The sequence below is a fragment of the Quercus suber genome, unplaced genomic scaffold (genome assembly GCF_002906115.3).
Source record: "Quercus suber isolate HL8 unplaced genomic scaffold, Cork oak 2.0 scaffold_214, whole genome shotgun sequence".
NCBI lineage: Eukaryota > Viridiplantae > Streptophyta > Magnoliopsida > Fagales > Fagaceae > Quercus > Quercus suber.
The window spans coordinates 598,644-617,751 of NW_027069672.1; the positions used below are offsets into that span (position 1 = coordinate 598,644).

Sequence of the window (19,108 nt, forward strand, 5' to 3'; positions counted from 1 at the left end):
AAGATTAAATAAAAGTACTGTATGACCTACAATGACGGATCGAGATATAATTACTAAAAGCTGAACAACCTTGAATTAGTGGATCACTTTTATAAACAAGCATATCTTACTTGTCTAGGAAAATGTTTCCCATTCTAATCTGCAGGTTCATGCATCGGGACAACTAGTAACTCGTTGATACTTAGCCGAGAAAAAGAAAATGGAACATGAAGTAGTGGAAGATCAGCCAAAGAGAATAGACACTTTTAATTACAAAGGTTTAGAATGAGAGAGAGAGAGAGAAAGAGAGAGAGAGGGTGGTCAAATTATGTGATCAATTTATGAAAGATGTTAGTCAAAACATATATAACGTGCAAAACTCTTAATAAGGATGCGTGATACACTCCTAAGTCCTAATGAAACAAGAATACTTGCACAACACAGCCACGATAATTTTCTTGGTAAAGTCTCAAACCACACAAAATTCCTGAGTGGAAGATGCCCTACATAATGTGAAACGTCTAACCATGCTCCTCACATTCCCCCCATATTCTTTGCAACCCATGTGCTGCCGAACACACCTAACACAAACACAATCCCATTACAAATCTCTCTCTCTCTCTCTCTCTCTCTCTCTCTCTCTCAGGAGCCTACCTCACTTTGTCTTAATCGCCTTTTGTCTAAAGTTAGCACTAGTTTCACATCAATTTTTGCAGTTAAAAGAACCATTTTATACCTAATTCTTCGGTTATTCATTGCCACTCAATTATTGTAGGTTTTTTTTTCCCAGAAGTATTTGACCATCTCTTTTGAGAGTGCATGCACATAGAGAAGAGTGAGAAAAACGTATTTTAACCTTTATGGTGTTCTTGCAGCAAGCAGCTTAAATTTAGAGCATGGATATATACAGTAGGTTAGTAATAAGGATTGGTACAATTACTTCATTGAGTTCTAGGTTTTAACTGATATTGGTATTGGTAGTTGGTAGTTAATTATTTTTGATCAGTGATCAGTTAGGTAATCTCTTCCAATTATTATATCCATCTTCTTGCAGGCACCAAGAATAATATATTTGTTGATAAAAGAAAGAGAAGAGGACCACCTGATTTGCATCCCAATATCCATACATTATTCTCTCCAGTGAGTCTTGGGTGCTTTCTTAAATTTGACCCCAAAAAAAAGGGAAAGTAGAAAAAGGGTTTTGAGGAGGGGTCAATTTCCACATACCTAAAACCGGATTTGCTTAATCCTTACCTGCCAAATCATATAATTAAGTTTGAATTTGGAGGTGGGTTTGGACTTAATATGCCATTCAAAGGGCATAAATCTTGTTTAGATTTCACATATGCTATGGTAGGATCATAATTCATAATGGTCCAAGTTAATTTTAAAATATATGATTGTTTTTAATGCAAACTATGCATACTTAGACTCTTAATTAGGTACATCTTTTTTTATTTATAAAAAAAAAAAAAAAAAAAAGTAAAACAATATACAACTTCAACATGAAACGGTTTCAATATTTTCCAACCAATGGAATGAGTATTTTACAAAGGAAAAAAGAAATGATAATTGGAGTTGTTCTTCATCTTCTTTCATTGGAGAGAAAACAGAATATTCATCTTAAAAAAAAAAAAAAAAAAACATGAAACGGAAAGAAACAGAAATGAAAATTATAAGATGCTTCAGAAGATATTCTTTGGGATCTTTGCATGTGGATGTGAACCTTTGCACCCATGTGTATTCGTCGGTAATGGGACCCAATATACATAGTTCACCGGAGGGGCTGTGTTTGGCGGTCCTTCAATCTTTGAGGTGCTACAGTGAATTGAGTGCTTTGTTTTTTTTTTTTTTTTTGGGAGTACTTATTGTCGCTCTTGCTTGCTCTTATAATTCTCTTCTTTCTTTTTCCTGAACCCCTTGCATGCTTGTTATTATCGATAGTTTTGTAGTTTGACTGTTACCTCTCAGATCGAGATTATGTTTAGCTTGTACTGATGCTTTGAATACAAGACTTGTCCCCTCCTGATATAATGTTCTTTGTTCAAATTATTCTCTTCCCGATTATTAAATTATCAAAGAAATAATCGCTGCACTCATTATTTCTATATATATATATATATATTTATAGTCTCATTGCCAATTTTTTTATTGTTGATAAGTTTAGTTGTTCTTATGTAATTCCGTGTACTGAATTAGTTCTCTATGTTGGGTTTTGGTTTAGTGATTTTTATTTTTTTTTATTTTTTTTATTCCCATAACAAACTTTACCAACCATAATTCATAAGGATAATTCAGTCACTTACTGTCCATTAAAATTATTAAGTGATTTAGAAAAATAAGTAGGTCAAATAATGCAAATGTCAACGTTTAATAAAAGTGCATGATTTTTAATTAGCATTGCCCTTTCCGTGTGCCGCCAACAGAAGAAATAAACATATTGTTTCCTCCATAATTTGATCGAATTGTTAATGTCAAGTAATTCGTTAATTAATTCACGATAATCTTATTAGGGTGGTTGATACTAACCACAATTAAGTGCTAAACATGTGATCCTCCAGTCTCAAGTATCATGAACTCTAAACTGACCAAATCAAATCATTGTGGGCAATTAATGAGCCTGAGGTAGGGCATATGTATTTTCTTATGAGCATTCCACGTTAGCTCAATTAATCAGTATCCATTATTTTCATTTTAAAAGGCTAGCAAAGCATAAATTCCAATTAGGCCAATTTTAAAAATCTCTTCTTATCAAATGAGAGAACTTAGATTGAATCCAAAAGGCTTAAAAAAATATATAAAGAAAAAGAAAACAAGTTCAAATTTCTGATGATATTGCTTCTATTGAATAATAATAAATTTATTTTTCAAAGGAACATAAAAACATTTAGATAAGAAAAGTTGTGCCCTAATCTTCCTAATTATTTTGTAATCAAATACTTTAGATGAAGATAGTGATTTGAGTGTGTGTATATATATATATATATATATATCTCATCAATTAGATTAGTGTAAGGGAAAAACTTCAATTACCTTGATTAGATGCAATATATTATGTTCTCCAATTAAATTAAACATACGAATATATTAACCAATGAAACACAAACAAATTTTTAGGAAAATTTAATTTAATACAACCATGTGTTTGAATTTAATTAAAAAAAAATCTAATTTATTGCATTTAAAATAGTGTACTTAAGTTTTACCCTAGATTATGACATGACTTGAATTGATAACTATTTTCTTATTCTTTCTAGCTATATTTCTTTTTTCTTATATACTCCTTTGTGCTGTATTGTTTTTCATCCATTCCTTTTTATGATATCTCACAATATAATTATTTTTTTGAAAAATTAATGAAAACATTTTTGGTAACATTTTTAATTAATGAATTGTTCTAGGACCATAAAATTTTTGTTACAACTTTGCACAATTCTAATGTGGTAGACTATATATAAATGGTTTTCTATCACTTTTATATGGACCTACTATTTTTTTTCTACTATTTAGAGTTAGTCACATCAAAATTATAGCAAAGTTGTAACTAAAAAAATTGTGGTCCTAAATTCTCTATGTTTTTATGGATATTAATATTGTTTAGAAAATGAATCTTTTTCCAAAAAATATTTTCTAAAAAACTATTTCATTTTTCTACATTTGGTAGTGACCTTAAAATGAACTGAAAAACTTTTTTTTTTTTTTTTACTTCCCTTATTTAGTTTCACACATGACAGAGTTGTTTTCCATAAAATTTTAGCAAAAAACAACTCTACTTCATGATAAGTTAAATAAGAGAAATTGAGAAATAGTTTTTCTTTGAATATTTTTTATGATACCAACAAATACAAAAAATAAAAGTGAAAAGATATCTCCACATAAAGTTTTCTATTAAAATATACCTAGCATAAAGTTTGCTAGTGCCATATAAAATGACACAACTTGTACCACAACTCACCCATGTGGCGAACTGTGAGTTGTAGATGTGTCCCCACAAAGACCCATCATCATACCATTATGATTCACATTCTGTCACGTGGACAAATTATGACACAAATTATGTCATTTTATGTAGTACTAATATTACTCTAATTTATACCCACAATGACCTTATGGCCTAATGGCCTCCTTAGTTCTCTGTGAAGGAGAATCTGCATGATAATCTCTCTCTCACTTGTTGTAAGCAAAAAGAAAAATGATCAACAATATGGAATGAATGGAGAAATATATTTGCAATTAATTAATTATTATTATTATTTTTTTTTTTGGGTTGAAAGACGGTGCATTACAGCATTAAATAACGTTTCTTTTAAAAGAATGTGAGGTTTTTGCGTGATGATTGTAACGTACAAGTCAGATCACCTCTAAGATTTTTGGTTTCCTGGAGTAACCTTAAATAAACCCAAACAAACTTGTCTCATTCACTACTATAAAAGATATTAATGTAAACACTTACCCAGCCAAAAAAAAGAAAAAAGTTCCATCCATGGCTTGATGTGGCAAAGTCAGTCTAAGTAATAAGTCACTGCTTACCTAATCGCATCTCGATAATCGTGCTTGCAGAGGCTTATTATAAAAACAATTTTGTTAAGAAAACTAAAACAAATCTGAGAAAGACTGCACTAACTATTCTTAGCATAAATTAATCCTAGTGTAGGGATATTTTTGGTTTGACAAATGTGCATTCCATGTGCCAACTGCTAACAACGGCAATAACCACCTTCTCAATATCAAAATAATCAAAAGTTGACCGGAGCTTTTAAATTTTAATTTGCTGATCCGATAATTCATTCATCATTGGCTTAACCTTAATTAATGAAATTTTTTAAGTGCAAACCCATGTGATTCTTCCTTCGCGAGGTTGACTAACACTAGTCATCCTAAACTTTACTTCATTGTTGGTAGCTATGCTCATATTGAAACATAGATCAAACCAGCATCATCAGCAAGATTAATCTCTCATGCTAGCAACTAAAATATACAAAAAGAAAGGAAAGAATGAAGGAAAGAAGCCAAAACCCAAATTTCATCAAGTAATGCTTTAAACACAAATTTTTACATTCTCTTTACTGCAGTTGACGTGATAAGTTATGATTAGAATAATATCACTTCGAACAGTTATGAAAATTTGTATTCTTTGTTGGATTCGACTTTATGGTGGAGAACGACATGTCCGAATAATTACGAGCCATCATTGCACAACATTAATTCGTCCCCAAGTGATGAAGCCACTTGGGGTGGTTTGTCATTGTCAAGAGAGACTCAAGACATGAAGAGCTGTGAGATGACTATAGGGTTAATGAAGTGTCACTTCGTTTTCGCAAGTGGATTGCTGTATTTTTCTGATCGTTCATGGACATAGCCAGGGAACATCGATCCCAAGGATAATGCCCCTTTACCTAAGTGAAAAACCAAAAGGGTACATAAGCATAGCAAATGGACAAGACATGAACGATGTTAAATGAAAAATTCACTCTCTATTGGAACATCTTCAACAAGTTGTAATTGCGTTGTGCTAAAGATACCAGTACCACACAACACTTTGTGCTGTCATATATGCCTCCATTGATGGTGAGGTGAAAAGTCCTCTAGTCCTAAGAAGTGTTCTATATAGCTGTCATATGATTTATCTTGGAAGGATGTAATGATGCACGAGCACATGACGAATTGAAACAACTTGCATGAATTAACATCGAACTTTGCATATATTTGAAGCAAAAGTAAATCAATTCAAGGTGGGAATATCGGCTTCTTTTGTTCCAACAGAAGCAACAATGGGTATGAATTTTCATTTCGAAAGGATTATATAGAATAGGATATAATTGCAACAGAAAAATATGACATACAAATCGCACACGTACGATTCTGTAATGATTTAAGTACCTGTTTCAGCTAGCTAGAATACAAAACAAGTACTATAACAAAGCACAATCTCATTGGAGAGGAATCTAGAACATGTAATTGATTTGAAGTGATTTGTACATTTCAAATTTTGCTTATATTTTCCTGTCACCTGCAAGGTTAGGCTGCAATTTTTTTTATTTTTTTTTTGATAAACAGGTTAGGCTGCATTTGATAGCTCCAAATGCCGAACTAAAATTTTGGAGAGATTCTAATCTCTCTTGTTCCTTTTATCGAGTCCAGTGAACAGTTGAAATAATATGTTGAAAGAAGGTTTTGAAAGCCAACTGGTAAAGCCATTTAGCGGCAATGTCAACCATTAAGATTATTAATTCAAGAACCTATTCCATGCCAGTTGAATTCTTGCCATCCATATTTTGATTTCAGGGAATACCCTAATTTCATACGCATAGATTACATTCAATTTTATTAAAAGAGGACAGTTAATTAACACAATTTTAAATCTAATAAATGTGCAGAGTTTTGTTCCCATGAGGCCATGACTATAATCTTCTTATTAAATGACCATCTTCAACCTTTTAAATTTAAATAAAAATAATGGTGAAATGAATTACAATTAGCTATAGTCACATCTTCGTAATGCTTACACTCTAAAAGGACTAATCAAGTTACAATTAGCACTATTCATGATTGCTCATATATTGACTAAAATCAACTTAGTAAACACTCAATACAGGACTTGACCATTCAATTTAGGCTCCTCCTAATCATTTAATACAACCAAGATCAATATAGTAACTCCTAATATGAGACTTAATACACGTGTACATCACAAACTTATCTAATTCAGTTTAATATCCAATCCCAGCACAACTGAATGATTTTGTAATACCCTACTTTCCAAATTTTCCAAAGTATGGGAGTAAAAAAACAAAAAAACAAAAAAAAGATTTAAACTCTGCCATATAATTCTTTTAATGAATAATAGTTGGTTTTAAGCTCAAAAGGAAAAAGAAGAAAAAACATTGCATTTATTGTCTGTTTATATGAATAACTTCCCCTAATACCTTTTTATTTAATTACACAATAACCGTGGACAAAGTTACTAAACTAAATTAATATGAAAAAGAAAGTGTACATGGCGTCTCTGCTTAATTATGCTTACATTAATTATCTCCGAAAATATACTAAGTATATTTCTTCATATAAGGGACAGATGGATGTATTTAAGAATGTCAGATTACTCTGAGATGGATCCAATGGTAGGCAACAAGAAGAGCATCTCTGTCTCATCATCTATCCTTTGAATAGGAGATAAAAAAATGGGCATAGATTCGCACTTAATGTTGTTTAGAGTCATCCACGACACTAGGTGAAATAATATATTAATCAAATCATAAGCATAAAAAAGAAATCATGTCTGTGATTGATTGGCAAATTAGTACCCTCTTATCAAAACTCAGAGAAGGAGAGAGATCAAATCTTCCAATGATCTTTCACAAAAAAAAAAAAAAAACAAAAAATCTTCCAATGAGATATTTGCTAACAGAAAATGACAATGTGAACAGATGTACAAAGCAGTTTATTTAGGACACCGAACTTTCACTTGTCCCAGGCATTGAAGTAGATATTTCTAAAAAGAACATATAAAATAAGATTTTAATAATAATATTTTGATTATAGATAGCTAGCTTTTTCTTTTTTAATAGATAATCTTGATTATAGATGGTTTAATTAATAAAGTCTTTTATCTTTAAATAAAAAACTTGGGTTGAGTCCAATCTACATAAAAAAGAAATCTATTAATGTCTTGTGCTAATAGTGAAGAGCAATTATCAATAATTCTCATTAAAAGAAAAGGTCCGGTTAATGTGTACCCTAATGTGTGCCCTTATGGCACACATTAAACCATCCACTTTTAGAAATATTTTTTTGAAAATTGAAAAAACTGTCAATACTTTTTCAATTTCCGAAAAAATTTTTTCTATAAATAAAAATTATTATATGCCCTAAGAACACACATTAACAAAATCCTAAAAGAAATAGTATCATAAGAAAAATGTCTAATACACATTCCTCAATGCACACGTAATATACACACTATTCAAATACAAAGAAAATTGTAAACTTCAAAACGGTGACTTGAAGTGATAGTTTCTCTTATTTTTAGAGATTGTAACTTAAAAAAAGAAAGGCTGGTCTAGTGGGTTTCATTTCTTTTTTGAGAATCTGCCTGGTCAGTTTCAAAATTAAGAAAATATATCACAGATTTTTGCAAGCATAGCTGGTGAAATGACCTATCTTTTATTTCAGTAGTATTTGCTACATCTTCTTGATTAATATATCCATTTCCTAGTAAATTTCTTCAATCTATATCTATATGAAGAAATATTTGAAAAAATCCAGAAATTAAAATTTCTAGTGAAGAAGCTAATCCCCACTCAAAGTATCTAATATGTACAACTGAGGCTTTTACATTCCAACGGGAAAAGTTGAAGAAAGAGAGATATCATCTATCAGCATCATTTTCGTCCTTCTTTGTCTGGTGGTCCTCAACAATGGCTCCGATGGGTTTGTTGTTGGACCGCAGCCAAAAACACTGAAACAGGATAAAAAAGTCACATTACCATTGCCCTTTTTCCCACGAGAGGCATTAATGGCATCGATCGTCCTTGCAATTGTGAAGCTAAATATTCATTTTATATCATAGATGATCAGTTGGGGGACCTAGAAATAACATGCTGTGGCATTTTATCTAGTAAACATCAAAATGTTATTTTCGTACAGATGTTGATGGTTAAAGATAATATTAATTATTGTACTGATAATTCATAAACATACAGATGTTGATGGTTAAACGCATAGGTGCCTGATATTTATGCCTCACTAATTTAAGATTATATAAGATGGATATATAAGGTAAAGTTATATAAATTGTAATTGTTATGCAAGAGAATCATTACTCTCACAAAAACATATGAAAAAAAAAATCCCTCTCTCCCCACCCTACGAAATCTTGAAAACTTAATTGAGACAATAATATATAACATATAACTGATATAAGACGCCATTTAGTGTAAGTATTTAAGTTATAAAGTCACAAACAAGTCCTACATCCCTCTCCCCCCACCCTAACCTTTTCTATTATTTTCCACCGTCCAGAGAAATTATGAGTTAGGCTTGCATGTTCATACTTTGGAATCTCTTACAAGTTACGTCTACATCAATGAAAATTCTACATAATGTCATTCTTTTTTGATCAATTGGAATACATGTACATCCCATTCCTCTCCAATTTGGGCACAATTATCTTACATTAATTTGTTAACTAATTAACTTTTTTGTTTTTATAGGCAAAACTGCCAATTAGGCATGTATACCGACAAATAAGAAGTGAAGGAGCTTGAAGCCATCTTAGGTAGAATAGTAAACAACAAGGCAGCCCACTATCTCTAGGAATGTTATGGATTGATACGAACATGTGATTAAGGGAATCCCATATCCAATCCAATACATAACTTAATTGTCATCAATACCCGACCTAAAAAGTCATTAATATATAACGAATCCATCATTTATACATGACTTAGATAGTTATTAATATATAACTTAATTGTCAGTAATACATAATTTAAAGAGTTATTGGGAGAAGCTTGTGTCTAGTGGCCAGTTTCACTGGACACGCTAGAATACGGACACATGTTTACATCTCAACGTGTCCAGTAAAACTAACAACTGGACACAAGCCCAACCCAAAGTTATTAATATATAACAAATCCATCATTAATACATGACTTAGAAAATTATTAATACATAACTAAATTTCCGTTAATATATGTCCTACAAAGTTATTAATACATTATATATGACTTAGAAAGTTATTAATATATGACCTAAGTTCAACTGCCTTTAACCTCTCCTGTACTGTTTAAACAATTTGATCATTCTCTATTTATTTCAATATAAACTAATGCCTTAGATCAAAAAGAAAAAAAGAAAAAAAGAGTTAAATTATCTTTGGGGAACGTGGAGGAGGTGACAATTACTTAAATCAATCAATGGGTGAGATCGCCCCAAAAAAAAAAAAAAAAAAATTTTTTTTTTTTTTTTTTTGAAGCAAAGGACTAATGTGATTAGGAATGTACTAGTCAGAGACAAATCTGGACCAATATTGATGTTGATAGAGAGCAAGCAAGCCACTTTTTATAGTCCATAGCTAAGCTGGGGATCATAGAGAGTGAGAGTGTGTGTGAGGCTGAGGCGGTGATGGTGAGCGTGTGGGGCAAGTGATGTGACGAAGATTTTGTGGCTGAAAGGGAGTATATAAGACGGCCACGTGGGTGGGGATGACCAGTGCTTAATGCCCAAAGACCAAGACCAAGACCAAGAGAGGAAGGAACGCGGAGTTAGATCAAAATAGAGCACCAATTCGAGTGCTTCACTTCCTCATTTTCACCCAAATTTTTTTGTGTGCGCACATGACTCTCTATTAGACTATCAAGTCTATTATTAATTTATTTATTATGACTTGTGTCCCTCACTCTAATTTCAACTCTTATTGGCCCCTAGCTTTAGTACACTTCCAATAATAATAGATTAAAATAAACTCTTTCTCTCTCTCACTCACTAATACTATATGCTTTTTTTCCAAGCTCTATGTGTCTAAACCTCTAGTTTCAATCCTAAAGTGCCCTTTCCACGAAAACAACACGTGGTCTTCTCGTAGATGTCTGAGGTGGACCTCCAACACCAAATACAAACCCTTCTCTTTCACCACCCCCACACTCTATTTATACTCCCATTTTCTCTCCTTTTCTATCCAAAAAATCACTCACTTCTTTCTCCCCCTCTCTCAAAAACCAAAATAAAGAAACTCTCTTCTCTTCGCTCTTTCTGAGAGAGAGTGAACATCAACACCAATACCCCACAGTCAAAGCCATGGCAGTCCCTTCAATTGCACCCAACTCTAGCAGTTGGGCTAGAGCCCAAATGTCTCATCCCACTCTCTCATCCTTTTCTTCATCATTATTAAACTTGGGCTTCACATCAAAATCCATCACCTTGAAGAAGAATAGGCCCAACAACAACACCACCATACACTGTGCTTTACATTCTCCTTCGGTGCTTCATTTCCCAAAACAGCCCTACCAACAGCCACTAATTACCAAAGATGACACTCCCATGAAACCCAAGAAGAACGCACAGCCTCCACACTGGAATCCACTGCAAAGGGCTGCAGCCATAGCCTTAGACCTTGCTGAAGGCGCGTTAGTCTCACGCGAGCGCCAACACCCACTTCCCAAAACCGCAGACCCACGTGTCCAAATCTCCGGAAACTTCGCTCCGGTACCGGAACAGCCGGTCCGAAACTCGCTGCCGATAACCGGTACAATCCCGAAATGCATTAACGGCGTGTATCTCCGAAACGGAGCCAATCCACAATTCGACCCCGTCGCCGGCCACCACCTCTTCGACGGAGACGGAATGGTTCACGCCGTCAACATTAACGGCGGCTCCGCCACCGCCAGCTACGCGTGCCGGTTCACCGAGACTCAAAGATTAATCCAAGAGCGAAAACTCGGACGCCCGGTTTTCCCAAAAGCCATAGGTGAACTCCACGGACACTCCGGTATTGCACGGCTAGCTTTGTTCTTCGCCAGAGGGCTTTTCGGACTCGTTGATCAAAACCAAGGAACCGGCGTTGCCAACGCCGGTTTGGTTTATTTCAATGACCGGCTTCTCGCCATGTCGGAGGACGATTTGCCGTATCAAGTCCGAATCAAAGCCTCTGGAGACTTGGAAACGATAGGCCGATACAATTTCGACGACCAGCTTAAGTCCACGATGATTGCTCATCCAAAAGTAGACCCAGTTTCCAAAGAGCTCTTTGCTCTCAGCTACGATGTTATTCAGAAACCTTACCTTAAATACTTCAAGTTCTCCCCAGGTGGACAGAAATCCTCGGACGTTGAAATCCCTCTACATGAGCCGACCATGATGCACGACTTCGCGATTACCGAGAATTTCGTGGTGATTCCTGACCAGCAGGTTGTGTTCAAGCTCCAAGAAATGATCACCGGCGGCTCTCCTGTGATTTACGACAAGGACAAGCAGTGTCGGTTCGGTGTTTTGGCTAAGAATGCGAGTAATGCTTCGGATATTGTTTGGGTTGAATGTCCAGACACGTTTTGCTTTCACTTGTGGAATGCTTGGGAGGAGACAGAGACGGACGAGGTGGTTGTGATTGGCTCGTGCATGACACCGCCGGACTCGATCTTTAACGAATCGGATGAGAGCTTAAAGAGCGTTCTATGTGAGATTAGGCTGAATTTGAAGACTGGGAAGTCGACGCGCCGAGGCATAATCAAGGAGGAGGTGAACTTGGAGGCTGGAATGGTGAACAAGAGCAAGCTTGGGAGGAAAACAAAGTACGCTTATCTTGCTATTGCTGAGCCGTGGCCTAAGGTAAGTGGGTTCGCCAAGGTTGATATTTTAAGTGGGGAAATTAAAAAATACATTTATGGTGATAGAAAATATGGTGGAGAGCCATTTTTCTTGCCAAGGGACCACAACTCAGAAAACGAGGATGATGGGCATATTCTTTGTTTTGTTCAATGATTGCTCATCCAAAAGTAGACCCAGTTTCCAAAGAGCTCTTTGCTCTCAGCTACGATGTTATTCAGAAACCTTACCTTAAATACTTCAAGTTCTCCCCAGGTGGACAGAAATCCTCGGACGTTGAAATCCCTCTACATGAGCCGACCATGATGCACGACTTCGCGATTACCGAGAATTTCGTGGTGATTCCTGACCAGCAGGTTGTGTTCAAGCTCCAAGAAATGATCACCGGCGGCTCTCCTGTGATTTACGACAAGGACAAGCAGTGTCGGTTCGGTGTTTTGGCTAAGAATGCGAGTAATGCTTCGGATATTGTTTGGGTTGAATGTCCAGACACGTTTTGCTTTCACTTGTGGAATGCTTGGGAGGAGACAGAGACGGACGAGGTGGTTGTGATTGGCTCGTGCATGACACCGCCGGACTCGATCTTTAACGAATCGGATGAGAGCTTAAAGAGCGTTCTATGTGAGATTAGGCTGAATTTGAAGACTGGGAAGTCGACGCGCCGAGCCATAATCAAGGAGGAGGTGAACTTGGAGGCTGGAATGGTGAACAAGAGCAAGCTTGGGAGGAAAACAAAGTACGCTTATCTTGCTATTGCTGAGCCGTGGCCTAAGGTAAGTGGGTTCGCCAAGGTTGATATTTTAACTGGGGAAATTAAAAAATACATTTATGGTGATAGAAAATATGGTGGAGAGCCATTTTTCTTGCCAAGGGACCACAACTCAGAAAACGAGGATGATGGGCATATTCTTTGTTTTGTTCACGATGAGAGGACGTGGAAATCAGAGCTGCAGATTGTGAATGCTATGAATATGAAGCTGGAGGCTGCGATAAAGTTACCATCAAGAGTACCTTACGGGTTTCATGGCACTTTTGTGGACTCTAAGGACTTAGCAAACCAAGCATAATACAGGTCGGCGTGACGTTTTGGTTTTTGTTACATTTTGTTGTTTAATAAGTACAGTAATTATTAGAGGGAGAGTGATACCAGAGGGATTGTTGGTCCCCGGATTAATCTCCTGGAACATTTAAAACCCTAAAAACCCTTTTGTTTTGTTAGGTTTATTGGGTTGTTATTAATTATTTTGTAGTGTTTTTTTAAATTATGGAGCCAGCTTGTAGCTTTGGACAGTAGGCCGATTTTGAGCTCAGCTGGTTTCTGCTTTTTGTGTTGTTGGGGATGATTCGTTTTCTGTGTCATATGGAGCAAGATCTTGTACCTCTTGGATCTTACTCTCTCTAGCTACTTCAGCTTGCAAATAATCTACATGTACAATAAACTGGATCCATATATATATATATTTTGTTCACTTTTGTGGAATTCCAAATATGATTTCTGCTTCAAACTTATATACGGGTCTTTCTTTCTATGCTCGTAGCTAGAAATTTTTATAATAATATGAATATGCCACTGCAATGTTCGATTACGGAAATGAAGCGTGATATCAGGTTGAAAAACAAACCAAAGGCCGCGAATTACGGAGTTCAAACTTCAAACCCACAACATGAAGTCTTGACACATGAATTGCGGTGGGAAAGTATGTCATATTCATCACTTTTTTAGTTTTCCTTTTTTAGACTGCCATGTTTGTCGCCCAATGTAATAAAGAAGAACTAGTGCTGTACTCGTTTGCCCCCCACAAAAACATACTGTAGGTTCGGACTAGTGAGCAACATGGTAAAATGACATTGTTGAAATAATGGACGTTACACGACATACACATACATGTGATTTATTAATTACACGACATACATGTGATTTATAATTATAAACGTAAAGATTTAAAACTTGAAATTGTGAGTTGAACCTATGTTTTTAGTTATAAATTATGTGTATACACATACATGTGTGTAACTATCACTAAAAATGCTATCTCTTTTTATTTTGTTTTAAACTCACTCTCTCTCTCTCTCTCTCTCTTTTGTATTTGTTGTGGGGAGTCCCTGGGGCAGGGCGGTGCTAGAGTGGCGTTACTGTCTAGAGGTGGGTGGCTAATTGATGTTGTGGTGGCTGATTTGGCATGGGTGACTGATCACTTAGGCATGATTGTGAGTGGTCGCTTGGTTCGTTTGATAGTTGATATTGGGAGAAGTGTAGGAAATATATATATATATATATATATAGATATATATAAATAAATAAAAAATTATTATAGGGTGCAGTATAACACAAAAACATACTGTAGGTTCGGACTAGTGAGCAACATGGTAAAATGACATTGTTGAAATAATGGACGTTACACGACATACACATACATGTGATTTATTAATTACACGACATACATGTGATTTATAATTATAAACGTAAAGATTTAAAACTTGAAATTGTGAGTTGAACCTATGTTTTTAGTTATAAATTATGTGTATACACATACATGTGTGTAACTATCACTAAAAATGCTATCTCTTTTTATTTTGTTTTAAACTCACTCTCTCTCTCTCTCTCTCTCTTTTGTATTTGTTGTGGGGAGTCCCTGGGGCAGGGCGGTGCTAGAGTGGCGTTACTGTCTAGAGGTGGGTGGCTAATTGATGTTGTGGTGGCTGATTTGGCATGGGTGACTGATCACTTAGGCATGATTGTGAGTGGTCGCTTGGTTCGTTTGATAGTTGATATTGGGAGAAGTGTAGGAAATATATATATATATATATATATAGATATATATAAATAAATAAAAAATTATTATAGGGTGCAGTATAAAATAAAAGTGGGATGTAAACTGTGGTTAAAATAGAAAAGCAATTATTGTAAAATTGAATATTACAAAATCATATGTAAATGCTATGCAACCAATTGTTTATGTTTTAATCATTGACCATGAGCGCAATTTAAAATTCAAGTACCTAAGGTGATCTATAGATTGGGAAAGTTACATAACCCTATAAAATAACAGTATTCCGCAGGTTGGTTGATGATACTATATATGCTTTAATTATAAAACAATGCTGTCTCATATCGGTAAAGAAAATGATTATGTCAAGGATAAATTCTCATCGTTCACTTTTCATATAATATAAGTGATAATGAAACATCCTTAGTATTCACGCATGACCTACTAATTGGATCTTAAAATAGTTGCTTTTTATTATTAAAAAAAGGGGGGGAAATTCATTCTCGAAAATGACAAGGTCTGTCATGTAATAACGTCACTACAAATTAAAATGAGCCAAATAGTACAGCTTTGTCCTTTAAAACTCTACCACTGTATCTCTTTTTTATGTCTATGATTTATCGAATTTAGCCATTGCGGTTCTCTGAATATCTTAATAAAGTTTACAAAAAGCTTCCCTAGTCATGAGATCCTATAGAGTTTTCCTAGTTTTAAGACAATCAAGCTAGCACAAAAGACCATGCAAAATCTTAGTTGTTAAATCGAAAATTATACGAGAACGGTTTATTATTTTAGGTAGAAAATGTTTTTTATTTTATTTTTATCTGAAATGAAAATTTTACTCTAATTCAATCTAAGTTTATATTATGTGTAAAGCTCATTCTAGAGACTTGAATCTCAGCTCTTACTCCCCTTACTCCACCAAAACTTGTATTTTTTGTAAAGTGACCATCATGTTAAGGGTGCGTGGTAATAGTAAAAAATATTTTAATCATATGAATATGAGCATCATTATTAACTAAAATTCTTCATTCATAACTAGTTCGAAAAAGTATTTCATGAGACCATCTCATATATTGTCGAACTCATATCTGTGGACTCCACAATCTACATACCTATAAGACTTGTATTTTGTAAGAGAAGAACTCTATATATAAAATAATTTTATAAGAAAAAATTTCTATTAATTGAGAGAACTATGATGCTTGTTTAACTGACAGAGCCTGTTTGGTAACGTAACTCAAACAACATTTTTCAGTGTTTAAACACTGAAAATTGTGGGCTAAAAAAAAAAGAGTTTGATAAGAGTGTTTTTTAGGAGTTTTTGAGTTACGTTTCTCATTTTATGGTGTTTAAACACTGAATCTAGAAAACTTCTCTTACCAATTTTCAGTTTTCAAAAAATATTATTCAATGATACTTTTGTAAATATTTTAAAAAGTATAAGTCTTACTAATTAGATTACATGTCATCACTTTAAAACACACACACACATATACTAATCACACAATTATATTTTTTTTCACTTTTAATAATGTATTATTAAAAATATAATACAAAACATATTTTTTGCGTTATAAATACTTTAAATATGTATTTTTATAACCCTTTTAATCTACAGTTGTTTTTTATCAGTGTGTTTGGAAGTTAGTGCAAGTTGGTGCATGCAACAGGTTTTACCCAAACATGAAATACCCACCAACGGTCGGTAAGAAAAGAAACTTTATTTTTTGACGTGGCTTCCAACCAATTAAACAAGAGTCAAAGCAGGAATTAGCGCTTGGCGTTGACATAAGAATCAAAGATGAAAAAATTGGGCTCCCGAAGAGACATCACTCAATTGTGACTTTGCTGCATCACGTAAATCGTAATTGGACAGCATGATATAGATGTTTACATATTTCTAATTAACTATATATGCTTTTCCTTCTAAAAACAAAATCAACTATGCTATCATGGGCCCATATAGATGTTTACCAAAATATTTCAATATTATTATGGAAGATTCAAATGAGATTTGGCCTGAAGAAGAAACATCATAGACCTAGTTGATGATGTAAATTCTGTTCAATATTAAAATAACAGCTTTGGAATACTTTTCAAACAGAAGCAAAATCCTATATTGTCTATGTTCCTATTGGAAATTATATATTTTCTAAGAAAAAAATATATATGGAAGAAGCAAAATCCTATAATAATTGGTTTCATGGAAATTTCGAGCAGGAGACATAAGGAACATTGTTTTGGGAAATTTTGGATTCAAATTCAAAATCTACATTACTTTTGAGGGACTGATAGCTTCTGAAAGGCTGTGGAGTTGTGTTATAGTTTGCTTAACATCTAAACAAGATAAAATTGGAAAGGAAGTAAATAATTACTCAACTCCAAGGGAGTCATGCAGATGGTGATGAACTATGTGATTAGATGTTTAGTCAAAGAAGTCAATTTTGTATTGGAGGCTATTTGGTTTGCCAAAGAGAATGATATATTTCAGTATTGGTTAATATTGGTGTACTATTTTAGCATGTGTTTTATACCATATTTTTATACATACATATGTTTGTATTTATATATATATAAGTATGAATTATTAATTTTTATGTTTATCAACATAAAATTTAAAATCTACATATATTTACAGGCCTAAATATTAGCCTAAGTACATTAACCAATATATTAGCTTAAATAACATTTTTTAAAATTTTTTAATTATACTAGTCAAAATGTCAATACTGGCCAAAATACCTGAAATATGTCCTATACAATTCTTTTTTTTTTTTTTTTTTTTTTTTTTTAAAAAAGTACCAATACCAATTTAATGGCCGTATGATATATTTCTCCGATTGAGTCAGTACTTGTGTGGTATTGACTTCCCTATGCTTCGCATTTAAAAAAAAAAAAATCATATGATTAGACTTCTAAATAAATAAATTCTTACGAATCCATGATAATTATTAAAAAAAAAAAAATTCATTGGTGAACTGAAAATCATGTATCAGCTCGTTAGAAGGAATCTTTCACCATGAACCCAACCTTATCTAGTGCCCATTCATTAGGTGACAATTTATTAAAATAAATACTGCATAAATAGAGTAATAAAGGCCGTACGTGCTTTATCCTCATTCCAAAATTTATTAGCAGTCACCATCTACCATTAAACCAAAAGCTTATGGGTTTATTATTCCACGTCTTGAAATTGAAAGAAGTGAGTGGACTTCTAATCCCAACCTACTTGTAATGCTAGTGCGGGAGTCAAAAACATTTATGTTGGGAACTGAATTAATCAAGAATAATCTTATATATGGGTTCCAAAATTATATAGAATATATCACAAATATATATATATATATGTATATATAAACTTGATACATATGATATAATGATCCTTTAAATTAGTGTAATACAAGCTTTTTGTTTCAATCTCGGGGGCATTATATAAATATACATATAATTGAAAATTTTGATAATTCGATATTTGGAAGAGGGAAATTTAAACCCTGATTGAACTACAATATTTTCTAATTAAATAATTACTACAATAACCCTCTTGCATATGCCATCCATTACTAACACTATCCTATATGAGTGTAATTTAGTAACTTTAAAATTTCTAATTGTTACTCCGATTGATATCTCTCAAGATATACTAGGATTAAAAAAAATTGATAAGCCAAATGAAAGTGTGAAAATTAAGAAATGTGTAAAAGTTTTTGTTGCACCTTTTAAGAAAAAAATGTCAACCAAAGTTTTTATAAAAAAATCCAAAAATTACAATCAATTTTATTACAAAAATAAAGCATAAATTGACATGACAATAAATGTAAATAATAACACTAAAACAACATAATGAATATATATATTTTTTAGACAGTATAAGTAAAAGTCTTAATGACTTACAAAGGTTACATTTACAATGTTGTTTTAGTTAATTTCTACTATTATTACTAGGGGCGGAGCAAGGGGGCCCTATACCGCACCCAATCTAGACAATCCCCCCCCCCCCCCAGGACAATTTTTTGGCAATATTAGCCGGCGGAGGG

At 33.7% G+C, this 19,108-nt stretch overlaps 1 protein-coding gene and 1 long non-coding RNA gene across 2 annotated transcripts; both read left to right on the top strand.

The window, feature by feature from the left end:
• Window positions 1-526: 526 nt before the first annotated feature.
• LOC136070143 (uncharacterized) lies at window positions 527-2,028 on the top strand. Its single transcript, XR_010631384.1, has 2 exons — window positions 527-892; window positions 1,034-2,028. It is a non-coding gene; the product is annotated as an uncharacterized LOC136070143 (long non-coding RNA).
• An 8,646-nt stretch (window positions 2,029-10,674) lies between these two features.
• On the top strand, window positions 10,675-13,764 carry LOC112012911 (9-cis-epoxycarotenoid dioxygenase NCED2, chloroplastic). Its single transcript, XM_065779599.1, has 2 exons — window positions 10,675-12,213; window positions 12,978-13,764. Exons 1-2 carry the CDS (start codon window positions 10,777-10,779, stop codon window positions 13,365-13,367), a joined length of 1,827 nt encoding a protein of 608 aa, XP_065635671.1. The 5' UTR covers window positions 10,675-10,776; the 3' UTR covers window positions 13,368-13,764.
• The last annotated feature ends 5,344 nt before the right edge of the window (window positions 13,765-19,108 follow it).

Coding starts and splice junctions, on each gene's coding strand:
- LOC112012911 (XM_065779599.1), top strand. CDS start 10,777: ATGGCAGTCCCTTCAATTGCACCCAACTCTAGCAGTTGGGCTAGAGCC. Junction 12,214..12,977: donor GAGGCATAATCAAGGAGGAG/GTGAACTTGGAG, acceptor GCCATAATCAAG/GAGGAGGTGAACTTGGAGGC.